The 27015-nt window shown below is 42.8% G+C and overlaps 1 protein-coding gene across 1 annotated transcript in view; it reads left to right on the top strand.

Annotated features, from left to right (window-relative positions):
* Positions 1-3879: 3879 nt before the first annotated feature.
* The window catches only part of TMC3 (transmembrane channel like 3), a 53799-nt gene continuing 30663 nt past the window's right edge, over positions 3880-27015 (top strand). Inside the window, exons 1-8 of the mRNA XM_082448919.1 lie at positions 3880-8389; positions 9632-9778; positions 13695-13770; positions 20248-20329; positions 23033-23139; positions 23929-24027; positions 24124-24266; positions 26821-26968. Coding sequence (XP_082305045.1) covers positions 8109-8389; positions 9632-9778; positions 13695-13770; positions 20248-20329; positions 23033-23139; positions 23929-24027; positions 24124-24266; positions 26821-26968 — 1083 coding nt within the window. The 5' untranslated portion in view covers positions 3880-8108. The remainder of the gene's footprint in view (positions 8390-9631; positions 9779-13694; positions 13771-20247; positions 20330-23032; positions 23140-23928; positions 24028-24123; positions 24267-26820; positions 26969-27015) is intronic.

Raw genomic sequence — 27015 nt, forward strand, 5'->3', positions numbered from 1 at the left:
CAACATGCGTACTATCACTAATTCACACAACAACTTTGCAAGGTGATTGCCACTCTGCAGGTAAGAAAAGAAAGCCTCCAGGATAGTCAGTGACCGTTAATATTGAGAACTCTCTCCTAAGCCTCTAACCTTTGACAAAAGATTTGAAGGAGAAAAGGTAGCAGGAATTCCACCCAGTAGAAGCGGAGAATATTAGGTTTCTTTTTTTTTTTTTTTTTTTAATTAGGGGGAAATCTGCACTAGCACTAGGAACTAGGAAAGAGACGCTTCCACATATTAAGTGCTTCAAGAAGTTTCTAGAAGATCAGGTAAAGTGGAAGAAGATTAAGGAAAGCTCTGATGACCACTTTAGAACTCCTGTCCATAGGAAAGTTTGTTACGGAGTCCAAGCTCTCTCTGCTCGCCACACAACAGGTCAAATTAAGACACAGCTGTTGAGGCAAAGGAATATGACTTTATTGGGGTTTGGATGCCAGTTTCTTTTATAGCACAGAGAGTGGGAGGAGATGAGGAAGTAAAATAAAAAGGCCATAAGTTTTGCAAATATCCCCTGGAATGGCCTGCCTCCGGGAGGGGATGTGTTAATTTCTTCTTTCTTGCAGCCACCCACAGGTAGAACAGGGTCCAGTTGTTTCCCTGAACAAAGGCGCTGTGGTTTAACATTCAGGCAGAGGGGCAGGGTTCCCCGAGGCAGGCCATTATGTATCCTTTTAGTGAACAAAAGCAACGGGAAGCAAAGGTTAAAGTAAAAGAAACAGATCCAACATGTAGGCCAATTTGGCTCTTCCTTGTTACAAGCTGAGGTGCATTCACAGGAAGTTGCTAGAGCCCCACAAACACCACTATTATTGAAGAGCAGGGGCTAGATATGAAGACGGATAGTGCAAGAGATGGGAGCATTTTTTATTTTGCCCCTTTCCCTGCTTAAAAACATTCAGAATGATAAACAATATGCAGTAAATACATACAATGGAGTATGAGTCAGCTTTAAAAAGGAAGGAAATTCTGACACAGGCTACAACATGCATAAACCTTGGGGTCCTTTTGCTAAGTGAAATGAGCCAGTCACAAAAAGACATACTGTATGATTCCAATTCTTTCAGGTCCCTGGAGTGGCCACATTCATTGAGACAGAAGGCAAAACAACGGTTGCCAGAGGCTGAGGACCTGGGACCCTTTGCTGCAGTGCTTGCCCCTGGGCAAACCTCTCCTCCAGCAACAAAATACAAAGAAACTATATGGGACTAAAAATAACTGCGTGCATGCGCAGTTGGGGCAAATTCTGGACAAAAAGATACAAAAGACCAAAAAACTCAACTGCCACTTCTGAAGAGCCGCGAGCAAAGCAGGGGGTCGGGAGCAAAAGCAGGGTACTTCGAATGCTTCCTGCACACACCATCACCTAAACCACCCCTCCGCCCCAACCCCTGACACACCCCTACCCTCACCCCATTTTAGGAACAAGCTCGCCCTCCACGCCGGGGGAAGCGAGCAAGCAAGGGAACCAGTTGTTTTTCTTACTCCCTGCTGCATCAGGGGCCCCAAAAAAGCCTTGCCTGAATTTCTGGTCTGGCCTCTAGTCAATTTCTATTGATTGGGGAAAGCCAAGAACCCTGGTCAGTATCAAGGGGAAGAGGGGGATGGGGAGTTATTGTTTAATGGGTACGGAGCTTCCGTTTTGCACCATGAAGAGAGATGCATGGTGGTGACGGTTGCACAACAGTGTGAATGTAAATACCACTGAATTGCACACTTAAAATGGCTTTACAATGACAAATATTATGAATATTCAGAATTAGATTGTAGGGACGGAGGTGATCAAAACAAGAGTGGCCATTCCAAACAGGAAGTCTCCAGCATGGGTATTTCCCACAGATTCTGACTCTCTCCAATGTGGTGAGATCTTCCTGCTGTGGAAAAGTTCCTAACAGAGCAGGAAGGGAGGCAGACTGAGCCACATAAGGATCTGAGGAAGAGGCCACTTTGAACAAAAGAGCACAAGGAGAGAACTGCCTTCTGGTGCAAGAAGGGAGGAGTTAACCGAATGAACACCCAATTCTTCTTTTCAGGATGCTCCCCACCTCACCTCCCCCTCCACTGCCTCACCCCCCCCTCCACTGCCTCACCCCACAAAGTCATCACCCAGCAGTCTCCCCCAGTGACAAGCTGAGAGAAGGAATCCAATGGCATCCCTGAAACGGCGAGGAAAGCCAAAGAACATTATGGGGGAGCAAATACCAAACGTTCAGAACACTGCTTATTCAAGGAGCATGAATAGAAAAAAGAATTAACTAAAAATTCTGCAACATAAAAAAGGAAATGAACGTGAAGCATGCAAGAGGCAGGGAGAAAGCATATTTCAGAAAAAAGATTTCCTGCAGAAAACAAAACATAAATCATAGACCATATTTACTTCTCCCAATGAAATAAAATCAAATGATTCTTTCTGAAACGAGAGGCAAATTGAGGTAATAAGAAAAGATAGTGAGTTATAAAGGAAACCGGAAGAGTTAAGAAAATGTGAGTGGAAATTGACATGGCAAAATGAAAACAGTATTAGCAGAATCCCAAGAAATAGGATAAGGGTAATCCGAGCCCCTCAATAGCCTTGAATGAAAGGTTAAGGTCAAGGATTATAAAAATAAGGGAAAACTTTAAAAATGGTAAAAGGATATCAGTCATATAATACATATTTCAATGAGCTTTTTAAAGATACATCATGGATCAAACTACTAACTCAAAGTAGGTCATCAAGAATCTAATCACGGGGCTTCCCTGGTGGCGCAGTGGTTGAGAATCTGCCTGCTAATGCAGGGGACGCGGGTTCGAGCCCTGGTCTGGGAGGATCCCACATGCCGCGGAGCGACTGGGCCCGTGAGCCACAGCTGCTGAGCCTGCGCGTCTGGAGCCTGTGCTCCGCAACGAAAGGCCACGATGGTGAGGCCCGCGCACCGCGATGAAGAGTGGCCCCCCGCTTGCCACAGCTAGAGGAAGCCCTCGCACAGAAACGAAGACCCAACACAGCCAAAAATAAATAAATAAATAAATAAATAATAATTAAAAAAAAGAAAAAAAAACTTTTAAAAAAAAAAAAAAAAAAAAAAAGAATCTAATCACAAGGGCTTCCCTGGTGGCGCAGTGGTTAAGAATACACCTGCTAATTCAGGGGATACGTGTTCGAGCCCTGGTCCGGGAAGATTCCACATGCTGTGGAGCAACTAAGCCCGTGCGCCACAACTACTGAGCCTGTGCTCTAGAGCCCGTGAACCACAACTACTGAGGCCCGCGTGCCTAGAGCCCGTGCTCTGCAACAAGGGAAGCCACCATAATGAGAAGCCCACGCACCGCAACAAAGAGTAACTCCCACTTGCTGCAACTAGAGAAAAGCCCTAGCGTGCAGCAACGAAGACCCAACGCAGCCATAAATAAATAAATAATAAATAAATAAATAAAAAGAATCTAATCACAATTCCCACTTGGCTCTTTGCCCTTTCTGAGAAAGGAGTGGGGGAGGCAGGGATTGGGGAGAAAGTCGAATAATTCTGGCAGAGCAATGCAGCCATCTCCTAATTTAAGAGAAAAACTCCAGAGGCAAGAGCAGCCATGAGAGCTTTTTCCTTTTTCCGTCAGGGTTCAACCAGAGAAGCAGAGTCAATATCTGGGATTTAGAATAGGGGTTAGAAGGTCTTCAGTCATGGCAGCTGGTGAAGTCGATGCAAAGGTGCTGCTTTTGCCTCTGCTCTTGGGCTGAAGTTGCTCTAGGTCGCCTGGCCTGGGCGTGAGGAAGGAGAGCTGAGTGTGAAATGGAGGAGAGTGAGGACAAGAGAGATTCCTCCCTTCCTCACCCCCGCCGAATGACCGGAACCCACCTGGTGGGTACAATACTTAAGATGAGAATTGAATTTGTACATGAACTAGTTTTGAGCATAAATGGGTCAGAATAGACCTCTCCTCATTTGAAAATCAACAAATATGAACGGACCTACGAAAATATGCTTTAACCTAAAAGAAGATATGGTTCTAAAGGAAAATAAAGAGAGAAGGGCATTTAATTGTTTAAAAGTCTTGCCTGAGGAGAGTAAAGTAAATTTTAAGGGAAAAACTGCTTTGCACTTTGAGAAAAAGGATTTTGAAAGGTCACAATAAAGCAAGAAGTGAAAATGATACGTCAAAAAAAACAAGATGAAAAGAGATGTCAGTAAAAATTGAAGGAAAAACGAATGTAATTTTTTTAAAAGAGAGGATTTTAAAATAGCACACTCAGACTAAAGCAAGAACGTGGTAAACTTCATGGTTAGGTGGTAGGTCAACATATTATAAAGATGTCTCGTGCGGAATCTGCTTTGTTCTGTTCACTCAGCCGATCCGTAAATGCTTTTGGCTTCCATCAGCTTTTGGAGACATAACGTTTCTGTGAAGGATGTGAAGGAAATGCCGAGATGAGGCCACCACTCCCAAGAGACAACACTGCTGTACTGTCTAAAAGTCCCCCCAAACTACGGAAAATACAATCTAAAAATCGTTAAAGAAAAACCGCAGCCAGCTACTAAATGGTTGCTTGACAAGGAATTCAACTGCTTTCCTTTACCCCAGTTTTTGAGAAGGCTCGATTTTTCCCTGTTTCCTAGGACAGTTTATGTGTTTAGATGTAATCACCTAGGAAAAAGAATTTCTTTTTTTGAGGAAGCATAACTGCAGAGCAGTACAGGAAAGCTGTATAATTCGTATCCCAGTTGCCACCCATCTGATGATGATCACTTCCTCCTTCCACAGGATTCTGTTGGGGTGGTGACAATCTGTCTTCACTCACTGCAGGGAGCAAGTGTGGCAAAGGACCACCCCACCCTCCAGCCCTGTGGTCAACCTCTCACAGCTCTTAAAATGAGTAACAGAGTATCACGATTTTCCTCATGGAAATCTCAGAGTGTCTGCTCAGTTTCAAACTTATTTGCAGCTGGTGATTTCAGGAGGAACTCAACAATAACAATTTGCTCTCATGTCTCAACAAATTCCGTTGTCATTTAGAAAATTGGAAACAATTCTTGAATGTCTTCCCTCAATAACATTTTCTGGACCCAAAGTGTATTTCTAAACTTCAAACAAAAGCTTTTAGAGTCACTCAAACAATATAACAGGCATGTAAATATATCCCAGAAATGGAAAAGTCTCTCTTGTAAAATCCAGAGCTAAACACTTGATAACTTAGAAAAGGGAGCTTGGCGCTGCTGATGGGACTCAGTACCCTCTCGGGGATATTCGTGTCTCAGAATTCTATTCACTTAGCAGCAGGGGGAAATGTCTTTAATTGATGACTAAGGGAATGAATGTTATTGTTCCTGTAAGCTAAGCCATTTGATGATTTCTGTTAAAACCTCCTGGGATTTATAACAAAATTTTATTCTTTTTTTTTTTCCAAGTGAAAGGGATTTGTGTGTTATACAAATAGAGCTTCCCTTGCTACTTCTCTCCTTTTCAACCTTTACCTTCTTCCTTCTCCCACCACCCAGAACCTGTAAGCAGTTCATCTAGGAAATAATAGTTTAGCCCATTTTGACATTGGATCCTTTCTGATTTTTTAAAGTGTTTAAATTGTTCGCATTTAAGGGATTTTTAGTCTTTTATCTATATACACATGCTGGCTTAAGTTAAAGCCACCCAGCACATCTAAAACCTCTAATCAAATTGTCAGAGGAAGTCAGATGCACGCTCAGTAATTTATCCCTTACATTTAGAAAGCGACATCCCCTGCCTGCACTTCCTCTTTCTGCCTGGCCCTTGGGAGCCCAGAGGAGCAGGGGGCCCAGAGGGGAATCGGGGAAATGAATCTGAGTCCCTCGTGCTGGGAACAAGGAGTAGCAATGACCCCCTCACCTTGCACTCATCACCACAATGAATGCCAGGTGGACTTCAAAAAGAATTTTTAAAAATCAGACCAAGGAAGCCATTAAAAAAAAAACACACACAGACAAATTTGAGCACATTAAAACTCATTTTACCAATGTTAATAAAAATACATCATATCATAATTTGTTTTAATAAATCCCTGTAGTATACTTCAAAAATTGCTATTATCTTTTCCTACCCCTTGAAAAACACAAGCATATATATATGTATACATGTGTATATATACATGTATGTGTGTATAATATATATAAGCAAAGGAGACAAAAATGCTCAAAATAGTTGATTGCATAAAATTAACAAAATATTTCAGTTTATGAATAAATATTTCAAAATAAGGCAAAGGGGTCTTCAGAAAAAGTAGGATGAAAAAAATCTTTGAAATGCGCAGATATAGTTCACGTAAGTAAAGATCTCTAAAAGAATGCTACAAAAAAAAAAAAAAAAAACTAACCTCAGGAGGCTAGAAATAATTCTGCTACTATGCCATTTTGTTCATTTGATAAACACAAATTTTATCTAGTATTAAGACAGACTATCAGGTCAAATAGCCTCAGGCAAATTGGCAGACAGGTGACCTGACGTCACAGGCCCCAGTCCATCTCTGAGCAAAGGCCAGCTCTGGCGCCCCGGCCTCTGCTTTGTTCTCATGCCCAGAGCCCTAAGTCTGAATACCTGTCTGGTAGTCCCTGAACCTCAATGCCCCAGGCTAGGGCTCTGGCTTCCTTTGTCAGTCTAGTGCATGGCAGACAGTAAGAGGGATCTAATGATTTGCTAATGAATTAATAGAGGAATGAATGAGTGCATGAATGAAGTCCCCCTCCTAAGCCCCACACCTGGAGTTGCTAATAGATTTCCTTTCTGTCCTGTTGTCTGGTGCCTGCCCCATTCACTGACTCACCCCTCTGTGGCATCTCTAGTGTACTGACTAGGAGGCCTCTTCAGTAGCAAAGGCCATTTCTATTTCAGTCCTGCACCTGCCCATTCAGTTAATGCACAATCAACCTTGCTTAGCAAATTGTTTCTTGTGTTAATTAAAAAATGGAGGTTTATATGGTGAAGCTATGGGAAAGTCCTGGACTTGGGGATGAATTCAAAGGTTGAAGTAAAAGAAACACATCTAATATGGAGTCAGATTTATTTTTCCCTATTACATGAACACGGACAGGATTCTTACCCTCTCTAAGCTTTTTTCTTGATAGTTACTTTTAAATGGTGTAGGGGGAAAAGTGTATAGATAGAAATAAAGCAAATGTGGCAAAATGTTAACAATTGGTAGATCTATGTTAGGAGTATACAATATTTGTTCTATTGTTCTATCATTTCTGTAGGTTTGACTTTTTTCAAAATAGAAAAAAAGAAGCTGAGAATAGATAAATAAAAACAAATAAGTTGTTATGACGGTGCCTCTCCTGGGGCTCTGCTGTGTGGTTGTTAACCGAATGCAAGTTTGTGTGCCTGATGCACGGTGAGACCAAACAATACCGAAATGTCAGAGTCTGGAGCAGAGAAAGGTTTATTGCAGGGCCATGCAAGGAGACAGACGGCTTGTGCCCCCAAAAACCCAGAACTCCCCAAAGGGTTTCAGCAAAGCATTTTTAAAGGCCAGGTGAGGGAGGGGCGTGGTTGGTTATTGCAAACTTCTTGGTGTAGGAATCCTCTGTTCCTGAAGCTGTCCACCTAGGTCAGGTCACGGTGTTTCTGTAAACCTCCAACAAGACAACTGTTATTCTCTGTTCTGCAACTTTGTATCTCTATAGAATGGAAAAGTGTTATACCCTTAAAGGTCAGAGCCTTGAGAATGGGCTCTCCTGTATATTTCAGGCTATAGGCAACATTCTTAACCCAAAGCAATAGAATACAAAGGTTAAAGTAAAAGAAACAGATCTAATATGGAGTTAAATTTATTCTTCCCGGTTACATGAACACGCACAAGATACTTACCCTTTCTAAGCTTCTTTCTTGATAGTTAAAAAACAAAAAACAAAAACCTATGCCTTGCATTCTCCCTAAGTATTTTGTGAGCACCAGTCATGGTAATAGATGCAAAGTGCTTTGCAAACCACAGAGCCCTTTCTGGGCACAAGGGTCACCAATGTGATTATTTGGGCAGCACCAAGTGCTCTTAGATCACCTGGCCAAGCGTCTTGCCTTTGTCTGTCTTGACTCCAGCCAATCTCTGCTGCCACAGCCACCTTGACATACATATGCATGATTGGCTGCCTGCCTTCTTCCCAGCTCCGAGCATCGGCTACAGACGTGCAGTCCAGCTCCTGAGAACCGGAGGGCAGAGCACCTCGCAGATCCAGTTCAGAAACCTCCGTTGGAGCAGACTCCTGCCTGCCGGCTTCCCAGCACCCTGCCCACCAGCACTAATCACTGGCAGCCAGTCTGCTGCCATGAAACCATCAAAGGCATCCCAGCGTTATAGGAGCATCCGGAGAAATGCCAGCCAGCACTACTTCTACCAGGAGTCCCTGCTGCTCAGGTGAGCCAGTCCCATCCATCCACTGGGGCAGGTTTGTGAGGAGGGAAAGCCTGGGTCACCCTTGCTTGCATCTGACCAGAGGACCAAGTCCCCATCCTGCTCGGTTCTCCTTCAGAATGAACTCCGAAACTCCTTTTTCCAGGTCACCGTACAACAAGGGTGGCAACCTCAGCGATGTACACAGATGTTGATGGCTCTACCTGCTTCTGATCAGAATTCAAAAGCCTGTACCCCAACCTGGCTTTAGTGCTGGCCAAACCCACAGACGTGCTTTATCTGTTTTCTCTCTGTTTACTCAATCAGCAGTGTCAAGAGAGAGCAGACAATACATCTGTCGTAATAAATGAGGTTTCTGTTGGAAAAGGCTACAGGCTGGTTAGAAGTGGGGAGTATTATTCAAATTTGTTAAATATTTACAAAGGTATATTAAAAATCTCCATTAATTTGGAGAAACTGGAGAAAATTCTCCTTTGAGTAAGTAAAAACAAGCTGAATTAGAGACAAGCAAAGGAATTATTTTCCCTTACTTTTAAGTGCATCATTGATGAAATAGCCACAGCAAAATACCCTTAACTCCTCCGGAAAAGTTGCATTAGGATTAGTGTATTCATTTTCACTGGGAATAAGTGTTGCTATGTGTTGAAAAGTTGTTCTCCTAGGGAGTAACTATTTCCCTGAAACATTTGTGCATGTAAATTTGCTTAGCTAATTTCTCGTTCATAGAAACTGCTGCCTGTTTGCCTCTGTTATCTCTGATTTCAAATGAATCAAAACAGGAGTTCAGGGAGCGGGGGATCTCTGGATGAGAGAGTTTGGTTTTTATTTATTTTACATCCAGAGTTAGGGGAAAGGAGGCGTCCTTTCTTTGGAATTGGCTGATTATTTCAATGAGCCTGAAAAAGAAATGGTTTTGCCACCAAAGATGCTGCTATTCAGCAATCCTACATAAGCACTCTCTTGGTTCCTTTTATGATGTCTTCTGATAGTACCTTTTATCCTTTGAAGCCTTTCTCTTTCACTGACCCATCAAAGTAACAGAACCCAGTGAATGTGTTCCAGTGGCTGCTAACAACTGTGGAATTCTCTCTCTGACTTCCTGGATCCCTCCCTTTTCCTTCTGTACACACTAACTTCATACAGATGACCCCTAGGCAGCAAGATGCTAAACTTCCCCAGGGCAAGTACTGGGATGGAAGCAATTCTACTAATCAGATTTCCTCCTTAATGCCCTGATCATTTCAGCAACTTGGATGACAGCTTTACTGCTGATGAAACAGGGGACAGCCATGATCCAGAACAAATCTTCCAGAATATACAGTTCCAGAAAGATCTCATGGCAAACATTCGCTGCCGACCCTGGACCATGGGACAGAAGCTGAGGGCACTGAGGTAAGGGTTTTGGGTTATTGCAAGTATGCTTCCCACTGAACCACCCACCCTGCCCTGCCCTGGGAAACGAGCGTAAAAATCCACACTGGAGTGGTGGGTCGGATGCTCTTGATCTGACTCAGAGAAGTCACAGACACGTCTGAGGGATCCACCTGGTCCAGACAGGGTCTCAGTGCGCGTGTCTGTGTACGTGTGTCTGAGTTGGGTGTGTGTCTTGGTAGAGAGTTTTTGGGTTTCTACCTCCTTTTCAAATACTAGATTTTAGCACTATGCCTAGAGATGAACAAAATAACTAAACTCACTAGGTATGCGATCTAGAATGAAAATAAATATTAGTTTTACCTGCTTGGCTATTACCTCCCTCTTGGCGGGGGGGGAATCTCTGTGGGAAACTAGATTACTGGGACACTTAGAGTCATATTGGAGAGTCTGTTTAGATAATACTGAAGAGCTGAAAGTTGGAAGACATTGCCTTGCCATGTCATGTTAGATTCTTTTCATAATTTCTCTGAAGACCAGTTCCTTTCTCTGTAAAGTTGAAGTGAAGGTGAAGGATAGCACCTACCTCCTGCGGCACTGTTAAGCTGTTAAGCAATCAGGGTGCTGCTAAAGACAAAAATTCCTGGTTGCCCTCGGACTTAATCAGAAACTACGGCAGAGGGCTCCAGCATTTTTAGCATGCATTCAGGTTGATTCTTTTGCAAACTAGAGTTTGAAATCCCTTGATAGCAGTTCAAGGGTTAAATGAGGTAAACCATATGATATTAAGCCTTGTATCTGGGCTATAGTAGTCACTCCCTATGAGTGGGTAGTAACTGATGATGTAGATCCCTGGGATCCCAGCAAGGGGAGTGAGTAGAATGGCTCTTAATGACCAGTGCCACTGAGCTACTCTGACCCATGAAGTGGACCTTCCTAGAGAAACAGACATTACACGTAATCATCGGACACCTACTGTGTGGACAGGATTAGAACCACTGTCGTATCTTACGTTTTAGTGCCCCTTTCCAGATGCCAAGCACATTGCCCTGTCTCTCCAATCCACTATTAGGTTTGCATTTCTTTCCCATCAAATCATGCCTTCATTAGGTTTCCACTCCAGGCATTGTTCCTCCAGTCTGGCCAAAGACCCAGCCTGCCCCCCAGGTGGCCGCGGCAGATAGCTAAGGTCACCCATAGTTTCCACTCCCAGAAATTTCCAGTTAATTCTCCATGTCCGATATCAGTTCTCGTCACTTCCATTTCTTTGAGTAAGGATGACATTTTTCAAATGAGAAGACTGATACTCAGAGATATTAAGTGGCTTCCCCCAGGACACACAGCTTCTGAGTGCTGGAATTGAGCTTTAAAGCTGGGCTTCCTGACCTCACCTCCAGTATTCTATTCTACTGAAACAGAGGAACTCTACCAATTTATCCTAAAAGAAAAAAAAAAAAAAGCCATGTAACTATATAGCACAAGGAACTATCTTTAATATCCTGTGATAAACCATACTGGAAAAGAATATAAAAAAGAATGTACATATATGTATAACTGAATCACTTTGCTGTACAGCAGAAATTAACACAACATGGTAAATCAACTCTACAGCGATAAAAAAGTCATGTATTCTATCAGAATTGTAAAAATCATACAGAAATGCTGATGATTAATGACTCTCTGAACTGTAAGAGAGTGAGTCTTTTTAACCTGCGGGCAGAGCAGAGCAAATGATAACTTTTCTGTTAGAATCAAAAGAACAAACCAGGCCTTCCTCCACAAGCATAAGCCAGGGACCTCGGCCAGGGCTCCAAGACACCAGCACCAGCGAGGCACAGGCCAGTGGTCCAGCTCTCAGGGAACAGCTCGCCCTCTGAGACCTGCATTTGTCATCCCTGTGTCGCACTTCTCCTCCCCGTCACCTTGAGAAGCTTCTGGAGCAGTGCTTCACTAATTGGGCCTGCGAGACTCATCAGGTCTGTGGAAGGCGCAGAGCACGGGACCCTGACTGCTTGGGGCTCAGGGGAGCATTGCTGACACAGATAAAGCAGCGAGGTCTGTCTATGGGGGGACAGAGCATATATTTGTTTCCCCTGTAGGGAGGCAAGTGGTCAGTGCCGTGGAGTCAGCATTGGTCTATGATGGGGCCTGGGTTAGGTACTGTCCCCACTGCTGTTACTGACCAGGGTTCTTGGCCTTCTTAATCAATAGAAATTAATCAGAGGTCAGACAAGGAGTTCAGGCAAGGCTTCATTGGAGCCCCGACTGCAGCAGGGGGAAGTGAGAACAAACAACAAGTTTCCTGGCTCACTCACTTGCTGAGGGGGAGGCGAGCATGTTCCTTATCTGGGGTGAGGGTAGGGGCGGGTCCAGGGGTCGGGCCGGAGGGGTGGCTTAGGTGGTTTGCCCACCCCTTAGGTGGTGTTGTGTGCAGGGGGCATGCGCAGTACCCTGCTTTTGCTCCTGACCATTCAGAAGTGGCAGTTGGGCTTTTTGGTTTTTTTGTATCTTGCTGTCCATAATTTGCCCCAACTGCACTTGCATGCAGTTGTTTTTAGTCCCTTATAGTTTCTTTGTATTTTGTTGCTCAAGGAGATGTTTGTCCAGGTGCAAGCACTGCAGCAAAGGGTCCCAGGTCCCAGGTCCCAGCCTGTCTCACTGCTGCCTCAGCCCCCTACTCAGCTCCCCATCCCAACACTTACACACCCACCCACTCCTATTGTTGTTTCAGGTCTCTATCATCCCTATTAGCTAGTGGGCTTTTCCAGGGCAACAACTCTATTTTATGCACCCCTGTATTCCACTATACTTGACCCAAACAAGTGTGCAGAAGATGTTTGCAGGGAAAAAAATTATAATGAATGAAATTAAATGAATTATTATTTCACCTATATAGGTCCCTATTTTTAGATGCTATATAAGGTGTAACATCAACCCTCACCCTTGCCTGCATTTCTGGTTCTGACCAGAATGAAGCCAGCACATTGGCGGGGCTATGAAGGTGGAGTATTTGCAGTGAGGGCAGGGAGGGTCAAAGCTCAGCACTCTGGTTAGGCATGTTCTGAAGCGATCACGCTGTTTGTGGAAAAGGAAGTCAGCTACTTCCTTGTGTCAATCAACGAAAGACTAGGAACCTATGGGTGTTACTTGGGATATACATGCATGAACTCCCTACCCAGTACACTGTTCCAACTAACAAACTGAATGATTCAGCAGTTCTTCAACACTGAGCATAATTAAGTGGTCAACCATGGATTAATGAAGATCTCATCAGTGTAGTCACAGATGAGGTCACCTTGAAGGTGACATTCTTCGCTAAGAGTTTTTCACTTCAGTCCGTTCCATGGAATTAACATTTTTTTCCTAATCCTGTGGTTCTTTAAGTGTGAATTTAACCATCTATCCTAATGAATTCAGTCTATTTTCAAGGATTAGCCATTTAGGTGACCCATCAGTTCAACTCACCAAAGTGGTCAGCTAGTGTGCCAGTAGTTAGTCTGGGCTAAATCAGGTTGTTCATGGCTACATAGACACAACTTTCTTGCTCACATTAACCAGACACTACCCTTTTCTCAAAGCAGATTCTCTGAGCTAGGTCTGACTTTCACTTCCAAAGAATTAATTGCAGGAGGAAGGCTGCTGAGATTTAAGTGGAGGAGCTGAGATGCTGGTACCTGATACCAGGATTTCCAAAGCCCATAATACCCAGCCAACAGCCAGAATCAGGGCAGGGCGTTAAGAAATTCAGTTGCAACTGATTTTAGTGTTCACTCATCATTTCCTATGAATTCATGCATTTAAGTGTTATAGAAAATATTTTAAGGGAGTTTTCTGGTTACCACTGTTTGACTGTCTATTCCTGCTGCACTTCCACATGTTTTGCCAAGATTATCAAGGTGATAAAATTGCGCTCACCACCAAGTTTTTCTTCTCTCAGGCGAGCGAAGGACATTGTGCTGAAGTTTGAGGGGAGGCTGACCAGGACCCGAGGCTACCAAGCGGCAGGTGCAGAGGTAAAGAGCCCACACGTGGACATGCCCACCCTTCCTGTGGTCTCCGAGCCCGGGAAGTTGTACTTGTCCTTGCAGTTGCTGTACTACATAGGTTGGGAACATCCATCATTAATAGCTGTAGAACAGTATGGTGAGCTTGAAGGTCTGCATGTCCCCAAACTTGGATTTTAGTTCCCGATGCTGTCACTTACCAAATTGTGTGACCCTGGGTAAGCCCAACTCATCAGAAAAAGGTTATATCTGCCCTTGGGAGAATCATCTAGCCTCTTTCCTGAGTTAAGCCCACCCATGTGTGTAGGTTTCATTCACTGTACAGTAAGTCCCCTACATACGAACCTTCAAGTTGAGAACTTTCAAAGATGCGAATGGGCGTTCACATGTCCAGCCACATAAGTTAGTTTACATATCTGGCATATACCGTCATGTGCGTGCATCCCCTACAAGTGGTTGTGCTTTTGTGTACTTTACTATACAGTGCTGTGTAGAGTAAAGTAGTACAGTATCTTTATTTCTTGCCTGTTCACTCGATGCCAGCCCCTGTATGCCAGCTGTTGTACTGTGCTACTGTACTTTTCAAGGTACTGTACTGTAAGAGTCAAAATGTTTTCTTTATTATTTGTGTGTGTTTATTATGTATTATTTGTGTGAAAAGTATTATAAACCTATTATGATACAGTACTATATAGCCGATTGGGTTAGTTGGGTACCTAGGCTAACTTTGTTGGACTTAACGAAAAAATTGGACTTAAGAACGTGCTCTCGGGACTGAACTTGTTCGTATGTAGGGGACTTACTGTATGTCTTATAATGAGAAAGTTACAGGCATATTCCTATGCTCATTTTATAATACAATGCTAAGATTTTTGTTTATTTTTCCCATTCAGTTACTTGCAGTTAAATTTTAGTATACATTGAAATTATCTGTTTATAGACATTCCAATAATTTTCATAAATGTTTCCAAGACAAAGAAAAAAATCATTTCTCCTACTATAATCCCCTACTTCCCAAGATGGAATCTTTTTTAAAATTTCACATTTCATCCATTGTATATATCATTTTCACATCGGAGTAATTATAGTATACAAATATTTTTGTCTTGCTTTTTTTTTCACTTAACACCATAGCAAGGATTTTTCTCCATGTTGCTATGTAGTTTTTATACCTATTGTTTTCTATGACTGTGTAATATTCCATCAGAAAAATGTCTATTAATTTAATTAGTTACGTGCCCGCTGGTGATCCTTAAATAGCTTCTAATTTTTCGTTAGTATTAACAGCCCTGCAAAGACTGTCTTTGCACAGATGGCTTTTCCTATCTTTTAAAATTCTTTTTCTAGGATAAATGTCAAAACTATGACCTCTGTAGAAAAGAGTATAAGCCATGTTTTTTGGCTCTTGATAAATACTAATCAATTATTTTCCAAAAGCTCTGCCATCCACAATGAAAGAATTTGCTGTCTTCATAGTATCTCCACTAATGCTGAATATTGTAGTTTTTTCAAGTTTACAGACAAAAACTGACGGACACACTCTTTTTAGATTCTCTGAAACAAAAAATATTCTTAGTAAAGTTTAAATTAAAGCTGGTCGTAAATTTTGCATAACTGAATAGTTATAAAATATCAAAAATCCCCAAGGTTCTGCCTTGGCTTTCTTTCTTCTTACTTTTCACAGAATCTGCCTGAAGACGCTAATCCACTCCTATGATCAAAATTATCCATAACTCTTTATGCCTGTCACACTATGATGGAGCTTATGGAATAAATATATAAAACAAAATTATCTTTTTATAAGCATATGTGCTACCAAGCTCTCTCATTTTCTCTAAATAAACTGTATGAAATGCTATGGAAAAATATCTGAAATAATGTAAGGTCTCTCACTTGGGTTCAGACAACCTGTAATATATATAACAATGAAAAGGTCCTGGGGCATTTAGTGACAGTGGGCTCAAAGTGGATTAAAGGTGTAAGTTAATAATGGGCTGAATTCTTAGAGTCAGAGTTTTTAAAATGAGAAAGGTGATCCAAATGTTCAGTCTTACCTACAGATTGTCCCAAAGTTTTCAGCCTGCACTTAACAGACGCAGCTGCCCCAGTCCTTTCCATTTTACCAATGGCCCTGCACAAAGCAGTTCAACCCAGTTCAGCTTAATCCATGTGCCAAGCTTTGTGCTGGGCACTCAGGGTAAAGAGATGGCTGAGACACAGTGTCTTCTGCCCTCTGGAGACACAACAAAATGTCAAAGCAAATCATCCTCCCACCTTGTCTTCCTAACACTTGGTTTTCCCCCTCCTCATTCTGAACATCATTCCTCTACCTTTTTATATTTAGAATTTTTTTACACTGGAAATTTTAATACGGACCCCTGAGGATCAGCAACCACTCCAAAGTAGAGAAAACAGAAGCTATCTAGCTATTGCCTGCAGCCCAGTGAGTTTTGTCTCTATTTACAGTCTCTGGTTTCTCTTAGAAAAATGACAACTTCGTTTTTCAAATAGTAAATTTTGTATAATATAACCACTGTACACTTTCTCCCATGATTCCCATGACTGAGATCCTGATCTCCACTCCCCAGGGCTGCCACTCTATCCTCTCTTGGGAAGCACTGTTCCAGAACACAAGTCATCCTCTGGAGCCCCTCCCACTGTTTCCCACCTGCATCCTCTGTGCACATGGGTTTCTCCTTGATTCCAGCAGGAAAACACATTGTTACAGACAATCTGCCTTTAGCACCAGTTTATTTCTATGTTTCATCAGAAAGCAAGGTCTGAGCATGTGAGACCACCAGGAACCAAGGAGTCACATAGGCAGAAATGCTACCCTGGGCACATGGAACACCAAACACCAAGAGTCAGGACACCTAGGTCCTTCTGCCATTGTTTCCCTGCTCTGGGTAATGACTTGGAACCTGATGAGGTTTTCATGTTTGTTTCTTAAGATGTCTTCTAGTTCTAATAGTCTATGCCCTTGGTTTCTCACATGATACCAGCAAGGGACGTCATCCTTCCTGAGAGCCTTCATGGCGTGATTTGGCAAGAAGGCTTCCTCTGTGCAGAAGCTAAAGGTACCTGCCCAGGATGGTATATAGACTGACTGGCCTCATAACAGATCTTCCTGTTTCCACTCATGTCCCGCCATCATCCATTCTCTTCCACATAGGAGCCAGGGAAATCTTTGAAACAGTAAACTACTCATGCCATCCTTTAATTAAAATAATGAATGATAGGGACTTCCCTGGTGGTGCAGTGGTTAAGAATCCACCTGCCAATGCAGGGGACACAGGTTCAATCCCTGGTACGGGAAGATCCCACATGCCACGGAGCAACTAAGCCCGTGTGCCACAGCTACTGAGCCTGCGCTCTAGAGCCCGTAAGACACAACTACTGAAGCCCGCGCGCCTAGAGCCCATGCTCCGCAACAAGAGAAGCCACCGCAATGAGAAGCCCGCACACCGCAACAAAGAGTAGCTCCTGCTGCGGCAACTAGAAAAAACCCGCGCACAGCAACAAAGACCCAATGCAGCCAAAAATAAATAAATAAATTAAATAAACTTATTTTTAAAAATAATAATAATAATGAATGGTAGATAGATAGATAGATAGATAGATAGATAGATAGATAGACAGAGTTTCATTACACTTAGAATCAAATCCAAACTCCTTCCTCTGACCCACCTGATCTGGCCATGACCTAACTATTGGACCTCATCTCCCTCCTCTCTCCTTTATTCTCTTCTGTAAAATGCCCAGCTCATGCTAATCCCCAGGCTCCTACTGGCCATTCTCCCCTCCTAGACAGCTCCTCTACCAATTTATTATTTTTTTGAAATATTGACTCATTTTCATTCAAGTCTCAGCTCAAGTATGACCTCCCCAGATAGACCTTCCTTGACCCTTTGTTCCAAAGGGCCATCCCCCCAGTCCTAGTGGACTGTGTCCCATGTGGCATTGAACTCTTAGTGGCTGTCTCCCCTTGACATGAATGCAAACTGCACACCAGCTGACGTCTCACACGTCTTGTTCACGATTTGCATCCATAGTACCGGAAACACAGCGTAGGTGCTCAGTACACACTCTGGATGAACACACTTTTCATAAATGGTCGCACGTGTTGTTAGAACACATCTGCTGCAGGTGCTCTTAGAAGCCCTTACCAAAACTCAATAACCCAGGCCATAACCATTAGGACCTGTTCTCTTCCAAGTTTGGTTTTTGGTTTTGCCTTATTTTGTGTTCACTTTGCTCTTATTTTTTTTTCTTTTTTTAAATTAGTTTCTATTGGAGTATAGTTGCTTTACAATGTTGTGTTAGTTTCTACTGTAAGCAAATTGAATCAGTTATACACATATCCCCTCTTTTTTAGATTTCCTTCCCATTTAGGTCACCACAGAGCACTGAGTAGAGTTCCCTGTGTTATACAGTAGGTTCTCATTAGTTATCTATTTTATACATAGTATCAATAGTGTATATGTGTCAATCCCAATCTCCCAATTCGTCCCACCCTCCCCTTCCCTCTTGGTATCCATACACGTTTGTTCTCTACGTCTGTGTCTCTATTTCTGCTTTGCAAAAAAGTTCATCTATACCACTTTTCTAGATTCCACATATATGCGTTAATATACGGTATTTGTTTTTCTCTTTCTGACTTACTTCACTCTGCATGACACTCTCTAGGTCCATCCACGTCTCTGCAAATGACCCAATTTTGTTCCTTTTTATGGCTGAGCACTTTGCCACTCATTCATTCCAAAGTTGCAAGGCTTTTGCCATAGAGATTCAGTGCAAATCGTCAGAGAAGTGTGGTGTTTTTCCCCATGCCTTACCGAATCTTGGTCATCAATAAATTGTGTTTTTCACTGACATTTGCCTCTAGGAAGCTCCTTTCTAGTGTAGATTCTCCTCATCAGAATGAGTGTTGGGGTGGGCGTCATTCAGTCCAGTGCCCTTTAAACTGAGTTTGGGGTCCCTGGCTTCTCAAATGAGCACCAGAGGCTGGGGCAGGAGGCTTTGCATCTCTTACCTACGAGAGTTACTCTGCTTTAGTGGGTTCTGTGTATTGAAGTTCCCACTGAAATTCAATCGAAATTTAAATTCAAAGAGCATCCTGAAACCCACTGATTGAATCCTACTTCTTTTTGTACAGATGAGGAAATTGAATCTCAAAGAAAGAAAATAACTTTGCCAGGGCACACAGTAAGATAGAGGTCGAGCTAGAACTCAGGTCTCTGGCCTTCCACCCGGTGCTTCTTCCTCTTAACGACTTTACAATGGACCAGAAACTCAAATGCTTTCAACACCAAACCCTCCCCAAAGGATACTGGGCATTCTGCCTCTGTATGCTGTCGGAGATGAAAAATCAGAAAGCCATGGTCTTCCTCTCAATGCTGCAGGAGAAAAAGCCAGGTGAACAATATAAAGGCAATATAAGCTAGGATGTGATAAGCATTATCAGAGACCAGAATGATAGCTGGGGAAGTTTACAGATGGAAGAATGTATTTCTGGCTACAGAGAATCTGTGTGAGGTCTCCGTGCGAGTAGCTGTATTTGAGTTGGGTCTTAAATCGTGAGCAGAAAGTGAACAATTCCAACTTCTGATAACATCCAAATAATAGATTTTCATTTACAAGCAGCCGTTTTGGCCTTAGCAGACATATTCAGGATAACATAATCATGCATGTCTGCATCAGGACCACATGCTGTCTTATAGTTCAGAAGGTTGTAATTACATTTGTAACCCTTCTTTCTGCAATGATATCATTTGCTTCCAACACAAACCCACATTGTTTGTGTGTTAAAATGAACAACCTGCTAATGTTGTGGGAGAGAAAGCCCAGTGTCAGGGCACATTTTCACATTTTGCTTTATTCTCCTTTGAGGAAAAAAAAAAAAGATTTTTGAACTTTTGGCGATTGTGTCTTAAACATCCAAGACAAATTTCCAGACCTTATTTTGGCAACTTTGGCCAGGAGAGAGGCTGGGAGATGAGCTCCAGCTGCAGGATGGGAGGCACACAATGGGGCTTATTTTCAGGGTATGTTCTAGACTCTTGGTCCTTAAATAGGGTCGGGAACTGTAATTACTGGGGAGTTTGTGAGCCATGCGGATTCCTGAGCCCCACTCGCCAAGGGGACCAAGGCGGTGTATTTGGACATGATTCCTCAAGTAGTTTTACCTGTTCTTAGTCCTCACAGCAGGAATGGTGTGGATAAGGCAGGCTGAAACCCTAGAGAATATGCACCTCAGCACAGACACCGCAGCTCAGAGCCCTAAACAGGAGCCTTCACCTGGGCAGGGGCCCAGAGAAGACAAGCGGCTGCTTTGGTCCTAGGGCTCCCTAAAGGCCTGTGAAATCCTAATGAAAGGTATCAACTGGTGTGTCCGCGGGCCTCGCCTTCGTTCAGGACCCTGGTTCCACCAAGGCATTGCCGTCTTCATGAATGTCAAGTCCTCTAACCCTCCTCCCTCCTGTCTAGCTGTGGCGGAAGTTTGCTCGTCTGGCCTGTAACTTTGTGGTCATCTTCATCCCCTGGGAAATGAGGATAAAGAAAATCGAGAGTAAGTGTTGGCACTTGGAGGAGTGGGGCGGGGATGCGGGGCCAGTAGCCAGACAACGGTGAGGCCTGAGACGGGTCTGGTACGTCCCAGACCTTACCCTGAGCAGCCAGGGGCCCTTGCATACGTAGTGCTGACCTAGGCTGGACATGGGTCCGTGGAGATGGAAGACACAGTGCCTGTCCCCACCACCTCCCAGGATAGAAACGGTCCCACGTTCCACTGTGGTTCTGCAGTTCTCTGTCAGTTCATGCCTTAGACACAACACAAACTCAGAAGGATAGAGGGGAAAACTGTGTAGATGAATAAAAGGATAACATGGGCAATTGCAAAACAAAAATGCAGAAATTTGCATTTTGAGAGAAGTGATTGTAATCATTTAGAAAAATATCCTAAAAAATAAATCCATCACAGTCACATTTAAAAACACACACACAGTACAAACACACAAATGCAACACACAAGACCAGGAATAAATATAACCAGAAGTCTGAAATAAAGAAACTGTAAAATTGGACCATGGGATTTTTTTAAAGTCTTGTGAAGAGACATAGAATGATTTAATATTTGGAAGGTGTTGATTTTCTCAATATCAGTTTATGTTTTAATGCAATTCCAATAAAATTCTCAATGCAATGTTTTTTGTATTCAACACAATGAACTCATATGAAAAAAAAAAACTAATTGAAAACTTTTTTAAAAGGAAAAACTCAAATGAACTTGTATAACCAAAATGTTAAAATACATTATAAAAGCTACGAGAATTGAAACAGTGCAGCATAGCACCATAAATGATGCTGGAACAATTCAACTGTTTTAAAGAATAACATTAGATCTTTCATTTTAAAGTTCCATTAAATATTTAAATAGAAAATAGGAAGCCATGAGAGAATTAAAAGAAATATAAGTAATGTGATCTCAGAATGGAAGCCTGTCAAATTATAAAAGTAAACAAGGAATCATCAAGGAAAGTACTGTTGTATTTAACTATACATAAAAGAAATTTTACATACATAAAAAATAAACAGATCTAAAAGATGACAAATTGAGGGGGAAAAAGATTTCAACATTTAAGTGGAATTAAATACCAGCTGGTGGAAATGTCAATTGGGATGATATTTCTAGGGGAAAGTTATAATTTGGACCAAACGTCTTCAAAATGTTTATACTCTTTGATAGAACTCTTCCACTCCTTAACAACCAGAGAAAACAACAGCCACAACAAAATCAATGCACTGGGCTGTGTGGACACACTTGGTGCCCAGCCCAGATCACTTTACTTGGCTGGTCCACCTTTTCTCAGTTGCTCTGAGTGTTGGCTGCTATGACTCATAGCTGTCTCCTTCTCTAGACGATGAGCCTTGGCCCACATTGTTCCAGATGTTGGGCACTCATCACCTGCTCCCCCAGCCCCACTGGGTAACCTAGAGGCAATGACTAAGGAGTATTCAAGTCCAGCTTTTTGTTCAAAGTGGAACCAACTCTATGATGCAACTTGCCCTCCGGAGCTCCCCATGGGATAAGGCTAAGCTGGGCTCCAGCTGAGATGACATCTTTGCTTAGCTCTTTCCCCTGACCTCCCTTGACCCCCTCACCCCCTTTATCCTGAGACCACTTCCTCAATATATCATGTTAGCTGAACCCTTTTGTCAGGCTCTGCTTCCAGGAAATCTGACCTTAGACAGAAATTGATTCTTGCAGAATTATTTACCCTAGTGAAAAGTTAGAAACTTCCTAAGTGTCAAGTAGTGGGGGATAAGTTAAATCAATCATGTAAAATTGGTTTGCTGGAACAATAAAATTCATTTTATAGGGAGATATTTTGTATGAGAAAATGCTCATAATATATTGATAGCTCAAGATGCATATTATAGAGATATGCCAATTTTATACAAAAAAAATACACATATAGAATGAAAATGGAGGGTTCCCCTAAAAATTTACTAGAAAGTAATTCTGGTAGTGATTTTAATTTAGTAACCTTGCAATAGGTAATTTTTTGGTTTTCTTTGTGATGTTTTGTGTTTTCCTACCTATTATGAAACATAAGCTAGATTTGAAATAAAATTTCAAGATGTTACTCTTCCAAAGTATGATACAAGTCCACTCGCTCCAGAAAGTCATCACAAGTATCACCCATATCCCAATCCAACTTCTTCTATGCCCCCTTGTTTTCTCAATAGAAATTTGTTTTTAACTACACTTTTTATTCTAGAGTAAGTTTAGATGTACGGAAAAGTGACAAAGAGAATTCTCATAACCCCTTCGCCCATCTAACACTATGTTAGATGTTAATGTTAACATCTAACATACTGTTATTTCTTTTGAAATTAAGACAAAAGAAACCTTAGAATATCCTTGGAATTTTCAGAACTATGCAAAATGGAAAAGAAATATATTAAATTCTCAAAAGATGCTGATACTTCTGAACATAGGTGAAATGTAAATTTGATTACAGCATTTTCGATCAATATGACATTAGGGAAAGTAATCCATTAGGGATTTGTGTATATGACTGGTAGACATTAATGAACATCTTAATCCTTTTAAATGATCAGCGTGGGACAACACCCTGATAGGTACAATTATGGCATTCTTAGTCTATGTCCTGCTGCTATAAGAAAAATTACAGTGTTGCTTTACCGAGAACTTCTTACACTGGGAGGATTTTCTATAAACTGTTGTCATTATCTTGTCTTTCTTTAGGTCATTTTGGATCTGGTGTTGCCTCTTATTTCATATTCTTGAGATGGTTATTTGGAATTAATATTGTGCTCACGATTATGACAGGTGCTTTTATTGTCATTCCAGAGGTAAGAACTATTTCAGGTGAGTTTAAAAGTGCCATTTGTTAAAAAGTAGAGACGTTTAGAGCCATAGCATTAGACAACCGCACTCATTATCCTCATGGGAAGGATAATCTGTGTGTTAAAATAGGGCCTGGCAAACTTTTTCAGCAAAGGGCCAGAGAGTAAATATTTTAGGCTTTGTGAGCTGTATGGTTTGTCACAACTTCTCAAACCTACTGTGTAGTACAAAAGCAGCCATAGACATTAGGTAACTAATAAGTGTGGCTGTATTCTAATAAAATTTTATTTATAGATACAGAAATTTGAATTTCCTATCGTTCTTATATGTCACAGAATACTACTCTTCTTTGGATTTTTTTTCCCAAACATTTAAAAATGCACAAACCAACCTTAGCTCTCGGGCCACACAAAAAGTGGCGACAGGCTAGATTTGGCTTATGGGACAGTTTGCAGACATTGTGTTAAAATAAAAACCACTTCTCACTAAAATTTATCCTTGTAAAGTAAATGGGGCCATGTCCCATGCCATTATAGAAACACAGTGGCTTCAGTCATCCACCCATAGAAGCCATGTCCAGCCTAGAGAGAGTACACCCAGACAGGCCCCGATCAGGCAAAAAGAAAATCTGGTCACTCATGATTAATTTCTCATCAATGAGTATCAAGCAGAATCCACCCCCTAGGGATCTCATATGTGCAGCATCTTCAGAGGTGCATGGAGATCAGTGGCCCCTTTTCTTCTGGTCCCTTCCCACCCAGAGGACCGTGTGACATCCTTTCCTCTCTCACCAGCTCATTGCAGGCCAACCCTTTGGAAGCACAGCCAGCAAGACCATCCCCAAGGAGCACATTGCATCTGCCCAAGATCTGGACACCGTCTGGTCCCTGGGGGTGAGGTTCAGGCTTGGTCACACTTTTGTTTCGAGGGGGGTGGTGAATGTTCTGGGACCTGGGAGTCAGAAATGACACTGAGTGCTCTCTTTGCAGGGTTACCTCCAATACTCAGTCCTCTTCTATGGCTACTATGGCAGTGAGAGAAGGATCGGGAGGGCTGGCTACCGGCTGCCCTTGGCCTATTTCCTGGTGGGGATGGCAGTGTTTGCTTACAGCTTCATCATTCTCTTAAAAAAGTATGTCTGTTCAGTTTCTCAAAATGCATGCCAAAATGATACATATGATCTCATTTCATCTTGTCACTCAGCCTGTAAAGTCAAGGCATAAATCTACCCATTTTACAGATGAGGAGACCACAGATAAAAGAGATATATGCTTTTAACCAACACTGACTGAACACTTAAAGCTTTGTGCCAGGTTCTGTGTTGGATCTGGAGAGACAAGGATCAAATAGACTTACCAGTTAATGTCATTTTAGACAATGTAGGTGTTACCGACCAGGGTTCTTGGCCTTCCCCAACCAATAGAAATTGACTAGAGGCCAGACAAGAAATTCAGGCAAGGCTTTATTGGGGCCCCTGCTGCAGCAGGGGGAGTGAGAACAAACAACAGGTTCCCTTGCTTGCTCACTCTCCGATGGGGGGGGCAAGCTTGTTCCTTATATGGGGTGAGGGTAGGGGTGTGTCCACGGGTCAGGCCGGAGGGGTGGCTTAGGTGTTTTGCCCACCCCTTAGGTGGTGTGTGCAGGGGGCATGCGCAGCCCCCTGCTTTTGCTCCGGACACCCTGTTTTTGCTCCTGGCTCTTCAAAAGTGGCAGTTGGATTTTGTTGGTTTCTTTGCATCTTTTAGGTCCAGAATTTGCCCCAACTGCACGTGCACGCAGTTATTTTTAGTCCCATACAGTTTCTTTGTATTTTGTTGCTCATGGGGAGGTGTGTCCATGTGCAAGCATTGCAGCACTGCAGCAAAGGGTCCCAGGTCCCAGCCTGTCTCATAGGAACTGCACTAAAAGAGAGGTGAACGAGATGGGTTAGGTGACCAGAGGCTGCAGAAAGCAAAGCATCCTCCTTTGACTATATGTTTGCCTGTGACCTAGTTACAAATTACGCAAAGGCCAGTCTCGTCTGTGTTGTGATGCAGTTCAAACATGTAGTTGGTTATTGAAAGGAGGGCGCAGTGCAAAGAAAGCAGACTGGCTGGGGCCTCATCTGTAAAATGGGCAGGTTGGCTCAGAATATCACCAGGTTCCCTTACGGCTGTTACATTCTGTGCTTCTGTGTAGGAGCTAGATAAATGCAGAGTGACAGAGAGGCTCTGAGCCCAAGGAGAAGCGGGCCCCCACCCTCTTGGCTCACCTGCTACTTCCCTCTGATGCGTGTGTACCAGTACGTCTTCATCACACTGCCCCTTGTGGCATCTTTGCAAAGTGCAGGTAGAAGGGATTGGGATTAAAAAAAGATAAAACAATCATCATCACCATTATCATCATCATCAAACAAAAACCTAGGGAGCTGCACAGTGACTTGAGGACCTTCAGTTCACATGAAGCTTTCCAGCTTAGCCTCTGCATGGCCTCAAGACCCCATGACCCCACCTAGAACACGGGCTCTTGGCTAGATGTTACAATTTAAGAGACAAATTGATGTCAACTCGGGAGCAGGAAGTATGGATGGACAGAGTGGTAAAAGCTTCTAACAGGAGAGATGGTCTAAAAGATAGGGAACTTGCACCCAAGGAGGGATCGTGACCCCTGCCTTCCCATACATCTGAGGGAAAGTCGTGTTAGGGAGGGATCCGAGGTGCTCCTGCTTGGTGAGGTGGGGTAGTTACTTCAATGGGCAGGGGCTCCGAGAAGATGGATTCAGCTCCGAGTAAAGAATTTGGTTTCACAATCACAGTTGCACAGAGATGCAGTGGATGCACACACCTTCAGGGACCTCCTGACCACCAGTGATGGGAGAGCTTGTGCACCAGACTCACCCAAGAATTTGCTGTTTTCACACTGTTCAAAGGGGTTGGCTGAGGACGCAAGCCACGAGAGGGGCTGAACCCAGCCAGCGCTCTGCTTGCCCACGTCCAGATGGGACTCTTGCTCTGCGTGGACTCGCGGCAGCCCCCTAGTGGCTGAGCCTGCTTCTGACACTGTTCCTACGTGACCCTTTCTGGTCCTTTTTTTTAAAAATTTTTATTGGGGTATAATTGATTTACAATGTGTGTTAGTTTCAAGTGTACAGCAAAGTGAATCAGTTATACATATACATATATTCACTCTTTTTTAGATTCTTTTCCCATATAGGTCATTATAGAGTACTGAGTAGAGTTCCCTGTACTATACAGTAGGTCCTTATTAGTTATCTATTTTATACATAGTAGTGTGTATATGTCAATCCCAATCCCCCAATTTATCCCTCCCCCCCTTACCCCCCCCATAACCATAAATCTATTTTCTACATCTGTAACTCTATTTCAGTTTTGTAGATAAGTTCATTTGTAGCCTTTTTTTAGATTCTACATACAAGTGATATCATGATATTTGTCTTTCTCTGTCTGACTGTCTTCACTTAGTATGATAATCTCTAGGTCCATCCATGTTGCTGCAAATGGCATTATTTCGTTCTTTTTTATGGCTGAGTAATATTCCATTGTATATATGTGCCACATCTTCTTTATCCATTCATCTGTTGATGGACATTTAGGTTGCTTCCATGTCCTGGCTATTGTAGTGCCGCGAGGAACACTGAGGTGCATGTAACTTTTCAAATTATGGTTTTCTCTGGCCTTTTTTTGCAGGATGGCTAAGAATTCCCGCATGAGCCTCGCCAGCGCGTCCAATGAAAACTACACGTTCTGCTGGCGGGTGTTCTGCGCCTGGGATTACCTCATTGGAAACCCAGAGGCGGCAGAGAGCAAAACCGCTGCCATCGTGAACAGCATCAGGGTGAGTAAGCGAGCCTGTTCAGCCTGCCAGGAGTCAGGGCTCTGCAG

This window comes from Balaenoptera physalus (assembly GCF_965194825.1).
Source record: "Balaenoptera physalus genome assembly, chromosome: 2".
Lineage (NCBI taxonomy): Eukaryota > Metazoa > Chordata > Mammalia > Artiodactyla > Balaenopteridae > Balaenoptera > Balaenoptera physalus.